General features: G+C 50.7%; 2 protein-coding genes across 2 annotated transcripts in view; both read left to right on the top strand.

Moving 5' to 3' along the window:
• The window catches only part of LOC137845929 (protein YIF1B-like), a 129,270-nt gene that overhangs the window by 74,978 nt on the left and 40,032 nt on the right, over positions 1-14,260 (top strand). The window lies entirely within an intron of this gene.
• LOC137845823 (olfactory receptor 14C36-like) lies at positions 11,445-12,399 on the top strand. The gene has a single exon (XM_068663304.1). It carries the CDS (start codon positions 11,458-11,460, stop codon positions 12,397-12,399), a length of 942 nt encoding a protein of 313 aa, XP_068519405.1. The 5' UTR covers positions 11,445-11,457.

Genomic DNA, 14,260 nt, shown 5'->3' on the forward strand with positions numbered 1-14,260 from the left:
CACAGCGGCGGACCACCATCGGTGCCCCCCAGTGGGCCCCGAGATGGGGTGGCGGACCACCGCCAGCTACTACTGGTGGGCCCCCGAGCATGGCAGCAGAACCCCTCCAGCAACCCCCCACAGGCCCCTGGGTGCGGGGGCAGACTCCCGCCAGTGACCCCAGTGGGACCTTGGGCACGGTGGTGGGCGTGGTTTCCTTCTTTGGAGATACTCAGAATTGGTCTGTATGAGATCCTGTGTAACATGCTCTAGGTGACCCTGTTTGAGCAGGGATGTTGGATTAGATGATCTCTGCAGCTCCATTCCAACTTCAACCATTCTATGATTCTGTGAGAAAAGGATCATTTAATTAAAAAGGAAAAGGAAGAGGGAAGGAAGAGGGAAGGAAGAGGGAAGGAAAGGAAAGGAAAGGAAAGGAAAGGAAAGGAAAGGAAAGGAAAGGAAAGGAAAGGAAAGGAAAGGAAAGGAAAGGAAAGGAAAGGAAAGGAAAGGAAAGGAAAGGAAAGGAAAGGAAAGGAAAGGAAAGGAAAGGAAAGGAAAGGAAAGGAAAGGAAAGGAAAGGAAAGGAAAGGAAAGGAAAGGAAAGGAAAGGAAAGGAAAGGAAAGGAAAGGAAAGGAAAGGAAAGGAAAGGAAAAAGAAACATTGCAGAAACACAGAGAAAAAAAATAATTATTATTCTCAACTTCCAATCACTGAGCAATGTTCAGTAATGCCACTCTGAAATCTCCTGCCTCCAGACAGATCTCTGGATGGCATTCTTAAGTCATTGTTTGACCTTAAAAAAAACCTAAAACATTCAGGAGCGATATCACTAGGAACATGCTGGTTTGATCATCCCAAGAATATTCAAACCTTTGAAGAGCTTTTGTAATTAGCCTGGAGGAGAAGGGTGAAGTGAAGGAGAAAGGGAGAGTGAAGACGAGAGAAAGTGTCAGAGAGGAAGTGTCCCCCCCATTGCCCGCTCCATGTCCCTATCTATCAGCTTTGGGGGCTGAGTACCATGGTAACAACTAGTCTTGCTCCTAAAGACTGAAGCAAAGAAGGCATTAACCTCATTCCTTTACCTCACCTCTTGTCAGTAGATTTCCCCCCACATCCTATAAAAGATGAAGAGTCTCATTAATGCTCCTTTATTTAAAGTATATATATATAAATAAACAGTTTTTATTTTCTTTGACAGTAATAGCCGGATTGAGCACCAGTTGGGCTTTGGTCTAAATTCATCCCTGCAGAGCCTCACAACATTTATGACACAGCTCCAGAAAAAAAAAAAAAAATACAGTAGAAATGAAAAGGAAGCTGTCGTGGTTTAACCCGGCTGGCAGCTAAACACCACGCAGCCGTTCGCTCACCCTCCCCCCTCCCTCTCTGGGACGGGGGAGAGAAATGGAAAGTGAAGCCCGTGAGTTGAGATAAAGACAGTTTAATAAGACAGGAAAATAATAATAACAAAATAATAATAAAAATAATAACAATAATAATACAATGGTGATAATAGGAAAGTAATAATAGTATGTACAAACAAGTGATGCACAATGCAATTGCTCACCACTCGCTGACCGATGCCCAGCCTAACCCCGAGCAGTCCGGCCCCTTCCCCCCAGCTAGCCACCCCTATATATTGTTTAGCATGACGTCAGATGGTATGGAATACCCCTTTGGCTAGTTTGGGTCACCTGTCCTGGGTCTGTCCCCTCCCAGCTCTTACTGCACCCCCAGCCTGCCCGTTGGCAGGACAGAGCAAAAGGCTGAGATGTCCTTGGCTTAGTATAAGCACTGCTCTGCAACAATTAAAGCATCGGGGTGTTATCAGCACTCTTCTCATCCTAAGCCAAAACACAGCATTCCACCAGCTACTAGGAAGAAAATTAATTCTGTGCTAACTGAAACCAGGACATCTATCCACCCCTTATTCCATACCATTTATGTCATGCTCAGGTTACACTCTTTTCCATACATTCTAATTAGTCACCTATAGTAATCATGGTAGTGATAACATACAGTATAATATACTATTTAACATGGTACAATTCAGTTCATGGGCTATTCTCACCCAGTATTAAATCTCCTTGAGGTACACACCGGACCTCTCCGTTCTTTTGCATCACCCACCAAGTGTATCCAGGTCCCTGAGCGAAAACAATTCCACGAATAGGTTTGCCTTTTCCTGAGGCAGGAGTAGCCCAGACTGTTTTACCCAGCATATTTTTTACATGCACTACAGGAACTTTATCCCCATCTACAGTACGTAACAGGTTTGATTGGGCAGGTCCAGCTCGGTTGGTAGATCCCCTAGTATTGACTAACCAGGTGGCCTTTGCTAAATGCGTATCCCAGTTTTTGAACGTCCCAGCGCCCATTGCTTTCAAGGTAGTCTTTAACAGGCCATTGTATCGTTCAACTTTCCCGGAGGCTGGTGCATGATAGGGGATGTGATACACCCATTCAATACCATGTTCTTTGGCCCAAGTGTCTATAAGGTTGTTTCGGAAGTGAGTCCCATTGTCTGATTCTATTCTTTCTGGGGTGCCATGGCGCCATAGGACTTGCTTTTCAAGGCCCAGGATGGTGTTCCGGGCGGTGGCATGAGGCACAGGATATGTTTCCAGCCATCCGGTGGTTGCTTCCACCATTGTAAGTACGTGGCGCTTGCCATTGCGAGTTTGAGGGAGTGTGATGTAATCAATCTGCCAGGCCTCTCCATATTTATATTTCAGCCATCGTCCTCCATACCAAAGAGGCTTTGACCGTTTGGCTTGCTTGATTGCAGCACATGTTTCACAGTCATGAATAACCTGTGCTATAGCGTCCATGGTCAAGTCCACCCCTCGATCACGAGCCCATCTGTATGTTGCGTCTCTACCTTGATGGCCTGAGGTGTCATGGGCCCATCGGGCTATAAATAATTCACCTTTATGCTGCCAATCCAAGTCCACCTGAGCTACTTCAATCTTAGCAGCCTGATCCACCTGCTGGTTGTTTTGATGTTCTTCAGTAGCCCGATTCTTGGGCACATGAGCATCTACGTGGCGTACTTTCACAGCCAGGTTCTCTACCCGAGCAGCAATATCTTGCCACAATGCAGCAGCCCAGATGGGTTTGCCCCTACGCTGCCAGTTGTTTTGCTTCCATTGCTGTAACCATCCCCACAGGGCATTTGCTACCATCCATGAATCGGTGTAGAGATAGAGAACTGGCCATTTTTCTCGTTCAGCAATGTCTAAAGCCAGCTGAATGGCTTTCACTTCTGCAAACTGACTCGATTCACCTTCTCCCTCAGCAGCTTCTGCAACTCGTCGCGTAGGACTCCATACAGCAGCCTTCCATCTCCGATGCTTCCCCACAATACGACAGGACCCATCAGTGAACAGGGCATATTTCTTTTCATTCTCTGGCAACTGGTTGTACAGTGGGGCTTCTTCAGCACGACCCACCTCCTCCTCTGATGATATCCCAAAGTATTTGCCTTCTGGCCAGTCCATGATCACTTCCAATATTCCTGGGCGACTGGGGTTTCCTATTCGAGCCCGCTGAGTAATCAGTGCAACCCACTTGCTCCATGTAGCATCAGTTGCATGATGCGTAGAGGGGACCCTTCCCTTGAACATCCAGCCTAGTACCGGCAATCGGGGTGCTAGGAGGAGCTGCGCTTCAGTACCGACCACCTCCGAAGCAGATCGAACTCCTTCATATGCTGCCAATATCTCCTTTTCAGTTGGAGTATAGCGGGCCTCAGATCCTCTGTATCCCCGACTCCAAAACCCCAGGGGCCGACCTCGAGTTTCCCCAGGTTCTTTCTGCCAGAGGCTCCAGGTGGGGCCGTTCTCCCCGGCTGCAGTGTAGAGCACATTCTTTACATCTGGTCCTGTTCGAACTGGCCCAAGGGCTACTGCATGGACTATTTCCTGCTTGATTTGTTCAAAGGCTTGTCGTTGTTCAGGGCCCCATTCAAACTCATTCTTCTTACGGGTTACTTGGTAGAGCGGGTTTACAATCAGACTGTAATTTGGGATGTGCATTCTCCAAAACCCCACAACACCTAGGAAAGTCTGTGTTTCTTTTTTGTTAGTTGGTGGAGACATAGCTGTTATTTTGTTGATCACATCCATTGGGATTTGACGACGTCCATCTTGCCATTTTATTCCTAAAAACTGGATCTCTCGTGCAGGTCCTTTGACTTTATTCTGTTTTATGGCAAAACCGGCTTTCAGAAGGATTTGGACTATTTTCTTCCCTTTCTCGAAAACTTCCTCTGCTGTGTCACCCCACACAATAATGTCATCGATGTACTGCAGGTGTTCAGGAGCTTCCCCCTGCTCTAGCGCAGACTGGATCAGCCCATGGCAAATGGTAGGGCTGTGTTTCCACCCCTGGGGCAGCCTATTCCAAGTATATTGGACTCCCCTCCAAGTGAAGGCAAATTGTGGCCTGCACTCTGCTGCTAGAGGGATGGAGAAAAATGCATTAGCGATATCAATTGTGGCGTACCACTTGGCTGCCCTCGATTCAAGTTCATACTGAAGTTCCAGCATGTCCGGCACTGCAGCACTCAGTGGTGGCGTGACTTCGTTCAGGCCACGATAGTCCACTGTTAGTCTCCACTCGCCATTAGACTTTCGCACTGGCCATATGGGGCTATTGAAAGGTGAATGGGTCTTGCTGATCACTCCTTGGCTCTCCAATTGACGAATTAGCTTATGGATGGGAATCAGGGAGTCTCGGTTAGTGCGATATTGCCGCCGGTGCACAGTTGTGGTAGCAATTGGCACTTGCTGTTCTTCGACCCTCAGCAACCCCACAACAGAGGGGTCCTCTGAGAGACCAGGCAAGGTAGATAATTGTTTAATGCCCTCTGTCTCTAAGGCAGCTATACCAAAAGCCCACCGGAACCCTTTTGGGTCCTTGCAATATCCTCTTCTAAGATAGTCTATGCCAAGGATACATGGAGCATCCGGGCCAGTCACAATGCGGTGCTTTTCCCACTCATTCCCAGTCAGACTTACTTCAGCCTCCAATACAGTCAACTGCTGAGATCCTCCTGTCACTCCACAAATATAGATGGGCTCTGGTCCTTTATAGCTCGATGGCATTATAGTACATTGTGCACCGGTGTCTACTAAAGCCTTATACTTCTGTGCGCGTGATGTGCCAGGCCATCGAATCCACACAGTCCAATAAACTCGATTGTCCCTTTCCTCCCCCTGGCTGGAGGCAGGGCCCCCCTAATCCTGGTCAGAATCTTCTTCGTTTCTGTGTTTGAAGGATTGTCTGCTGGAAGTTGGAGCAGCAAACTTTTCGGAGAATCCTTTTTTCCTGATTGTTTTCTTTTGCAACTCACGTACCCGTGCCTCTAGGGTCGCGGTAGATTTTCCATCCCATTTCCTCATGTCCTCTCCATGGTCTCGTAAGTAAAACCACAGGGTGGCACGGGGTGAGTACCCACTATATCGTCTTCCTTGTGTGGGTGAACGCCTACCCCTGATAGCTGAGACACTGCTTTGTACAGGTGCGGAGGAGAATAATCTCTCTTCAAGTTGGTGAAACTTTTCAGAAAGTTTCTCCCAGGTGTTCTCTTTCGGTCGTTGGACACTGGTTGGTTCAGGTTGGGGGGAAGATAGATTCTCTTTAAGTTGGTGGACCTCTTCAGACAGTTTCTCCACAGCTGAGACGCAGGCCTGTAAGGAAGAGGAGAGACTTTCTTCGTACTGCCGGAGTTGTTTAGCCGCTTCATCCACTGTGGGTTCCTCATCCTCTTTCCAGGCCATTACTGCCAATGAGCTGGCATATGATGATGGTGCACTCCGTACAAACTTCCGCCACATGGGTCGTGTACACTTGACTGCATCTGGATCTTTGGATGTTTGTGTCTGGTCTGGATCCTCATAAATCACTTCCCGTACGGCTAATTCCCTCAGGTACTGGATTCCCTTCTCCATAGTGGTCCACTTGCCTGGTACACATAAAATATCTTCCTTGAAGGGATACCTTTCCCTCACAGCTGAGAGGAGACGCCTCCAGAGGCTGGTGGGTCGTGCTCCATCTGCAATTGCTTTGTCAATGCCGGCGTCTCGAGCAAGGGATCCCAACCGTCTGGCTTCCCTGCCGTCTAATTCCACACAATTGGCTCCAGAGTCCCAGCACCGGAGCAGCCAGGTGACAAGCTGCTCACCTATACAGCGACCAAAATCTTTTCGCACATCTCGTAGCTCGCGCTCGTTTAGGCTTCGGGTAGTTACTGTTGCTCTTTCGGCATCCTCATCTTCCTCCTCCTGAATCCTTGATGGCCCAGCGTCGTCATCATCTTCGTCATCTCTATACTTAGTTTTGGCAGAAGCCTTACCTGGATTGGCAGAAGACTCTCTGCGTTCTAAACGACTTGAATTTCTGTACCATATTTTCACCTTCTCTACAGGGGCAGCTTGCACTGCTACTGCTCGTTTCTCTGACTTTGTTACAGGGTCTGCCACAGGGATTGGAATGCCCTCTGCAGGGGCAGCTTGCACTGCTACAGCTCGTTTCTCTGACCCCGTTACAGGGATTGGAATACCCTCTGCAGGGTCAACTTGCACTGCTACAGCTCGTTTCTCTGACACGGCCACAGGAGCTGGAGCGGCTGCCGGAGCTGGAGCAGTTGCAGGAGCTGGGACTGGAGCAGCAGTAGGAGCTGGAGCTGGAGCGGCTGCAGGAGCTGGAGCTGGAGCGGCTGCAGGAGCTGGAGCTGGAGTGGCTGCAGGAGCTGGGACTGGAGCAGCTTCAGGAGCTGGGACTGGAGAAGTTGCAGGAACTGGGACTGGAGCGGCTGCAGGAGCTGGAGCTGGAGCGGCTGCAGGAGCTGGAACTGGGGCGGCTGCAGGAGCTGGAGCTGGGGCGGCTGCAGGAGCTGGAACTGGAGCGGCTGCAGGAGCTGGAACTGGAGCGGCTGCAGGAGCTGGGACTGGAGCGGCTGCAGGAGCTGGGACTGGAGCGGCTGCAGGAGCTGGGACTGGAGCGGCTGCAGGAGCTGGGACTGGAGCGGCTGCAGGAGCTGGGACTGGAGCGGCTGCAGGAGCTGGGACTGGAGCGGCTGCAGGAGCTGGGACTGGAGCGGCTGCAGGAGCTGGGACTGGAGCGGCTGCAGGAGCTGGGACTGGAGCGGCTGCAGGAACCGGAGCTGGAGCGGCTGCAGGAACCGGAGCTGGAGCGGCTGCAGGAACCGGAGCTGGAGCGGCTGCCGAGTCCACCGTAGGGGTCACAGTGGCCGTTGGATCTGTCACAGGGCTTGGAGTGGCCGCAGGGTCTGTCACTAAGTTGATAGCAGTATCAATGGCAGCTCGATAGGCATGAGCCAGGCCCCAGCACGTTACAATGATTTGTGTTACTTTAGAACTGCCAGAATCATGACACCTTTTTTTCAAGCATTCTGCCAGTTTTTGAGGATTTTGCCATTGTTCAGGGGTGAATTTCCAACACACTGGGGGTGCCAACTGCTCTAGATGCCTGCCCATATCCGCCCATACTCCCTGCCACCCACAACTATCCTGCCTCCGGGCACATCTCCGGAAGAGCTTCCCAAGTAGTTGTTTAACTATAAGCAGAATCTGAAGTGCATTCATGAGGCAGAACAACAAGACTATGGTACTCTGAGTATTCCAGAAATATTCAATATCTTGGAGAGCTATTGTGACAAGCTCAGGGGATAAGAGGGTGGTGAAGGAGGAAGGCAGAGTGACCCAGGAGGATACAGGGGTGGTGAAGGAGAAAGGGAGAGTAAGCAAGTAAGGAAAAATATCCTCCCCTTTCCCCTCCACAGATTGACTCCCTAATGGAAAAAAACAATAGGTATAATTGCTAACAGTTTCCAAGATACTGTTTCCAAAGTACAGAGTCGACGATGTTACTGAATACAAATAACAAGTTAGAGTCATGACCAGGTACCTTATCGTCTCATAAGCCATTGCTACAACACACAGCACCATAATGATCTGAAACCAGGGCCCGGAGAGGATAAACAACACGACAGAGAGCAAATACGGAAAATAATATACTATAATACTCAATTTGGAAAACAGGCGCAGCAGAGTTGAGATTAAAGCAATCAGCATCATGACAAGTGACTATTAAGCAGGTCTAATCCTTACACCAATTTTAGTTTAACACACTCTGGTCAGATCTGCCGTTATCTCAACCTTTCGGGCCCCACGTTGGGCGCCAAAAAGGCTGTCGTGGTTTAACCCGGCTGGCAGCTAAACACCACGCAGCCGTTCGCTCACCCTCCCCCCTCCCTCTCTGGGACGGGGGAGAGAAATGGAAAGTGAAGCCCGTGAGTTGAGATAAAGACAGTTTAATAAGACAGGAAAATAATAATAACAAAATAATAATAAAAATAATAACAATAATAATACAATGGTGATAATAGGAAAGTAATAATAGTATGTACAAACAAGTGATGCACAATGCAATTGCTCACCACTCGCTGACCGATGCCCAGCCTAACCCCGAGCAGTCCGGCCCCTTCCCCCCAGCTAGCCACCCCTATATATTGTTTAGCATGACGTCAGATGGTATGGAATACCCCTTTGGCTAGTTTGGGTCACCTGTCCTGGGTCTGTCCCCTCCCAGCTCTTACTGCACCCCCAGCCTGCCCGTTGGCAGGACAGAGCAAAAGGCTGAGATGTCCTTGGCTTAGTATAAGCACTGCTCTGCAACAATTAAAGCATCGGGGTGTTATCAGCACTCTTCTCATCCTAAGCCAAAACACAGCATTCCACCAGCTACTAGGAAGAAAATTAATTCTGTGCTAACTGAAACCAGGACAGAAGCACAGGTGGAGGCTGGTAGCCTTCCATCCCCTACTCTTCTATGATTCTGTGCTGCAATTCCATTCAACTGGTTACTCCTGTATTATCCAATCTTTCCTGCAACTCCTGATGCTGCTATCTTGCCAGAGATAGCACAATCACACAAAGGTTGAACCTTCTGCCTGCAGACATTAACAGATGGCAGAATGGAGCATCAGTGTGGGGAAACACTGCAGGAGTGTTCAGTGCAGGAGATACTGCAGGATTTTGCCTACAGGAACATCTTGATATTTACAAGGAGAAGAGCCTAGTCCTGCAACAGAGGAAGAGTAACCCCACACATCAGGGCAGACTGGTACCCTGCTGAGTGAGCAGTGCCCAGAAGGAGGAGTGCCTGGGCACCACGAGGGATGCTATTCAAGCAGTGATACCTGCTCACCAGGAACTAGGCCAACCTCCTACAGAGCTGCCTTACGAGGAGCAAAGCCACCAAGAAAATCTGATTTAACCAACTCAACTCAGATCCAGCGTGACACGACATGGAGAGGGGTCTGCAGCCATCCAGAAGAGGTTCAGGTCTGGGAATCCCTAGGACAACCTAGTGTGGAAAGGAGCAAGGACATTGGAAAGACTGAGAGTCCCAACAGGACAGAGGTCTTTGTGCCTGTAGCTATGGCTGCTGTCTCTGCCACTGAGGCCTATGAGGAGACAGCTTATCGTTAAAGCACAGGGGTTCATTGTCTCCTCGCCCTCACCAATGAACCAGGCAGGAATCGTACCATTCTCCTGCACTTGGCAATGCACATCCCCATCTCCTGCTGCCCCAGGAAGAGCCCTGAGCAATGTGTGAAGGGAAAGGATCTCCCTTCCCAGGGGATGGGGGTCAAGGCCTGGCACTTGTGCTTGGTGAAATACATCAGGTTTTCCTACACATCAGTGTCACTTTCACACTGCCTTTGTCTACTTGTCCTCACTGCCTCCAATGCTCTGCTCTAACAAGCTCCAAGGGAAGCTATATCAATGCTGGCCCTCAGGGAGACACTGCAGGAAACCTGCATCTGACTTGGACTTCTTGAGAGATTTCTTCAATTGTCTTTCAGTGCATGAGGTTCATGGGCTCATCACCAAAGCCACCAGAGGGGTGATCACAATGCCTTGGGCTGGGTCTCTGCTGGTGAGCTGGGCTGGGCTCCTGAGACAGAGAAAACTCATAAAGGCCCCTGGTGCAGAGACAGTTCTGCGTAGGAGCAGCTCCTCTGCACAGTACAGCAGGGCTGGGGGCTCCGACTGCAGGTGGCACAGGAAGAGGAGATAAGGAGAGAGGGGTTGGGAGAGGGAGGATGCTGAGAGCTGACCAGAGGAGAAATCTCCACAGCCCTTGAAACAGTAAGTCTCTGGCTGCAGGCCCACGGAGCTGCAGGTCCTGGAAGGGTCTCCTCCTGGGTCTTGTTTCTGAGAGGACAGTGGGAAATGCAGTAGGCTTTGAGACTTCTGCTGGATTGCACTGCAAAGTTACGAAGTCTGGCAGAAGCCCCATGGAGTGCCCTAAGCCAGGTGCCCCTGGTCAGCCCAAAACACCCTGCCCTGGCTGGCCATTTTGGGCTCTCTGTCAGCTGCCCCATAGCTCCTGCAGCCATGGAGGTGCCCTTTGGCAGGGCCCTGTTGGAGGCAGGGTGCTGCAGGGCAGCGCTGAGCTCAGCTGTGTGGGATGGGGTCTGTGAGCACAGGCAGGGGGAAAGAAGGGGTGGGCACAGAGCAGCAGCTCCCAGCAGGGACAGCTGCAGGAGCAGAGAGAGGGGCAGGTGGCTAAAAGGAGCTGTTTCCAGAAATGCTGTGGCAGGGGGGATTCAGGCACCTCAGAGCCAAGCCCTGCAGTGCAGATGCCTTCCCCTGGAGCAGCCCCTCCCTGGCCTCCTCTCTCCCCTGCAATCCATGGGCTGTGGGGCAGGCATGGCCAGCACAGCAGGCAGAGCCCAAATGATAAGAAGCTCCCCAGCTCTGTCTGGCTTGGAGATATACCTGGAGATATGGTAAGCGTTCTGTCCAGCTGCACTTGGACTGGGGCTTCTCTGCTCTCAGCTGTCTCCAGTTTCTTCTCAGGAAAACACCTGACTGGGATGGTCCTACAGCTCACAAGGGTGTGACACAGCATAGCTGCGAACAGGGCTGGTAGGCAGAGCTGCTCTGCTCATACTTCAGCAAGGGACAGTCCCTTTGCCTCCTGGAACACAATGGATTTCACCAAGTTTTCACATGAACTGTCAGGGAGTTCAAGAATCCAATACGTAAGCATTACAGGGGTAACTGGGTTAAAATCAAGCAAAGAAAATGTCAGCAACTGTACTCTCCATTCAGATGATTTATTTGCAAAAAAAAAAAAAAAACTCAGAGCAGTGGAAAATTCAGACCTGTGGACTGAATTTTAGTTTCACCCATGTTCCTCCTTCCCTCTTGCTGCATAAGGACTACTTTGCAGCCCAAATTAGCCCCACCTTCCAGTGGTGCTCTCAGCCAGCACCAGCTGGAGCTCAAGCAAGAATGCTAGTGAAAGGTTCTCGAACAGAGAAAGGCTTGGGCTGGGGGTGCTCTAAACTTGCAATAGGTTTTCCTGAGGGAAGTCTGTTCTAACAATTTTCTGTCTTTTCCTATTCAAAAGAAAACTATGACCAATGTCAATAAATGCCCAACAGCAGCTCTGTGAGTGAGTTCCTCCTGCTGGCATTTGCAGACACGCGGGAGCTGCAGCTCCTGCACTTCGCGCTCTTCCTGGGCATCTACCTGGCTGCCCTCCTGGGCAACGGCCTCATCCTCACCGCCGTAGCCTGTGACCACCGCCTCCACACCCCCATGTACTTCTTCCTCCTCAACCTCGCCCTCCTTGACCTGGGATGCATCTCCACCACTCTGCCCAAAGCCATGGCCAATGCCCTCTGGGACACTAGGGCCATCTCCTATGAAGGATGTGCTGCACAAATCCTCTTTTTAGTATTCTTGGTGGTAGCAGAGTATTTCCTCCTCACCGTCATGGCCTATGACCGCTACGTTGCCATCTGCAAGCCCCTGCACTATGGGAGCCTCCTAGGCAGCAGAGCTTGTGCCCAGATGACAGCAGCTGCTTGGGGCAGTGGCTTTCTCAATGCTGTCCTGCACACAGCCAACACATTTTCCCTGCCCCTTTGCCAAGGCAATGCTGTGGACCAGTTCTTCTGTGAAATCCCCCAGATCCTCAAGCTCTCCTGCTCAGGTGCCTACCTCAGGGAATTTGGAGTAGTTGTATTTAGTATTTCTGTATTATTTGGTTGTTCTGTTTTCATTGTTATTTCCTATATTCAGATCCTCAGGGCCGTACTGAGGATGCCCTCTGAGCAGGGACGTCACAAAGCCTTTTCCACGTGCCTCCCTCACCTTGCTGTGGTCTCCCTGATGGTCAGCACTGGCATGTGTTCCTACCTGAAGCCACCCTCTATCTCCTCCCCATCCCTGGACCTGGTGGTGTCTTTTCTGTACTCAGTGGTACCTCCAGCTGTGAACCCCCTCATCTACAGCATGAGGAACCAGGAACTAAGGGATGCAGTAAGAACACTGGTAGAATATGCAATTCTTCGGCGTATTCACCCATAATAATATGCCTAAAAGCAGAAATCCTAGTTTTTTTTTTCTCAGAAAATCTCACATTATTTTTTTTCTCAATATTTGTCTGCATTATTATTTCCTATATTTTTTCTTATGTAAATATTATTTCTGGCCTCCTACTTGTTAACAATTTACCAATAGAACCAGGCTTCATGTGTAGATAAACCGGATAAGGAAGTCATCATAAATTCATTGATCTCCAGTGCCATCTCTTCCCATCTCCTCTAGAGCTGGGGGAGCAGCCCCAGCACGCAGGAGGGGCTCAGAGTCAAGAGCCCAGATGCCACTCGGAGGAGCAGCCCCAGTGGCCCTCGGGGCTACACCTCACTGCCCTCTGGGCTCTGCCTCTCTGCTGCCTTTGGGTCCAGGCTGCTGCTTCCCTGGAACCATGGCTATGGCCAGCAGCAGGATGTGGCCTTTTTGCTGCTGCTCTCTTCTGGTTTCCACATTGTTCTCTTGTGTTCTAGTTTTTTATATTATCCCTAAGTTCTCGTGTACCTTGGTGACAGTCCTGTGGTCTCTGCAGTGGCATCCCTGTGGCTGCAGGCAGCAGAAGGCAATGTGCAGCCCTGAATCACAGCTGGCCTCCCTGATAGAACCACAGAAACAAAAAGGGCTGCTCGGTGCAAATGCAGAATCCTGGACCCCTCTTCCAAAGCTGCTGCCAGGAATAGAGCCAAGGGGTTGCTCCCTGCTCTTCTGTTTTCTGAGGTTCTTCACAGAGTGAAACACACCATTCTAAAGTCACAGGGTGGTCTGTGAGGGATATAGGGCTGGACCAAGAGTGTCCTTTATGACAGCACTTACCAAAGCAGACAACAGCTGGTCTTGGACTTGTCTGCATGGGACTGTGCCCTTTGCTGATTGGTGATGCCTGCTGGGAGAGTACACTAGAGCTGCCAGGAGAGGTCTGGAGCTTGCCACAGGTAACATACAGTGAGGAGTGGGTGAATATGAGTTAATAGAAGCTCATAAAATGAGTGAGCTTCCAAAGAAGAGTCCTGTAAAGGAAAAGGTGAATCTGAGGAATAAGATAAGGAGGATCTGATATTGATGAAGAGGGCTCTGCAATGCCAGGAGAGATATTGACGAACCACCAGCAGAGGGGCCATAAGACTGCAGAGTAATCGATACCCAACATCTCTGAGGCTTCATGGGCTAGGTCTGGTGCAGCACTCGCCAGCCCTTAGTGCCCTTAGAGACACTCCATGGCCTTGCCAAACACTGCCCTGTGCTGCTGAGCCATCAGGGCAGATGGAAAGGAGCTCAGCAGCAGAGATCTCCACAGAGTTGGGTCTGCTGCCCACCCTGAGCAGCACGGGCAGGGGGGACTCCTCCACCACAGTCCCTGTCTCTGCACAGCAGCACTGCCAGCTCGGGGCCCTGCAGGGAGTATGGGCAGAGAAGGAGCAATGGCCAGCCAGGCAGCATGGACACACTGCCCTGGGCAAGGCTCCCTGGGAACTGGGATGGTCCTGGGGAAGCGTAGGGAAGCATTTTTCGGCCTGCACACATGGGTAAAGGAGAAAGGAGAAAGGAGAAAGGAGAAAGGAGAAAGGAGAAAGGAGAAAGGAGAAAGGAGAAAGGAGAAAGGAGAAAGGAGAAAGGAGAAAGGAGAAAGGTCTTCGTGCAGGCAGCTGCTCAGGGCACGCTGCTCTGTGCCTGAGCCAGGTCTCTTGTGTGGGCCTGGAGAGCAGGACTGGCCCTGCAGGTCACAGGCACTCTGTGCTGGGGATCTCCCACGCAAGAGAGCAAGGGTCCTGCAGCTTCACAGACCTCCATCTCCTGAGCCATGGCTGGCCCCAGCCCAGGGGCTGATGGGGAGCCAGAGCCACCTTTGTCCCAGCAG

Source organism: Anas acuta, chromosome 29 (assembly GCF_963932015.1).
Source record: "Anas acuta chromosome 29, bAnaAcu1.1, whole genome shotgun sequence".
Lineage (NCBI taxonomy): Eukaryota > Metazoa > Chordata > Aves > Anseriformes > Anatidae > Anas > Anas acuta.

What these genes read in the sequence shown, in the direction of transcription:
- LOC137845823 (XM_068663304.1), top strand. Translation starts at nt 11,458, where the DNA reads ATGCCCAACAGCAGCTCTGTGAGTGAGTTCCTCCTGCTGGCATTTGCA.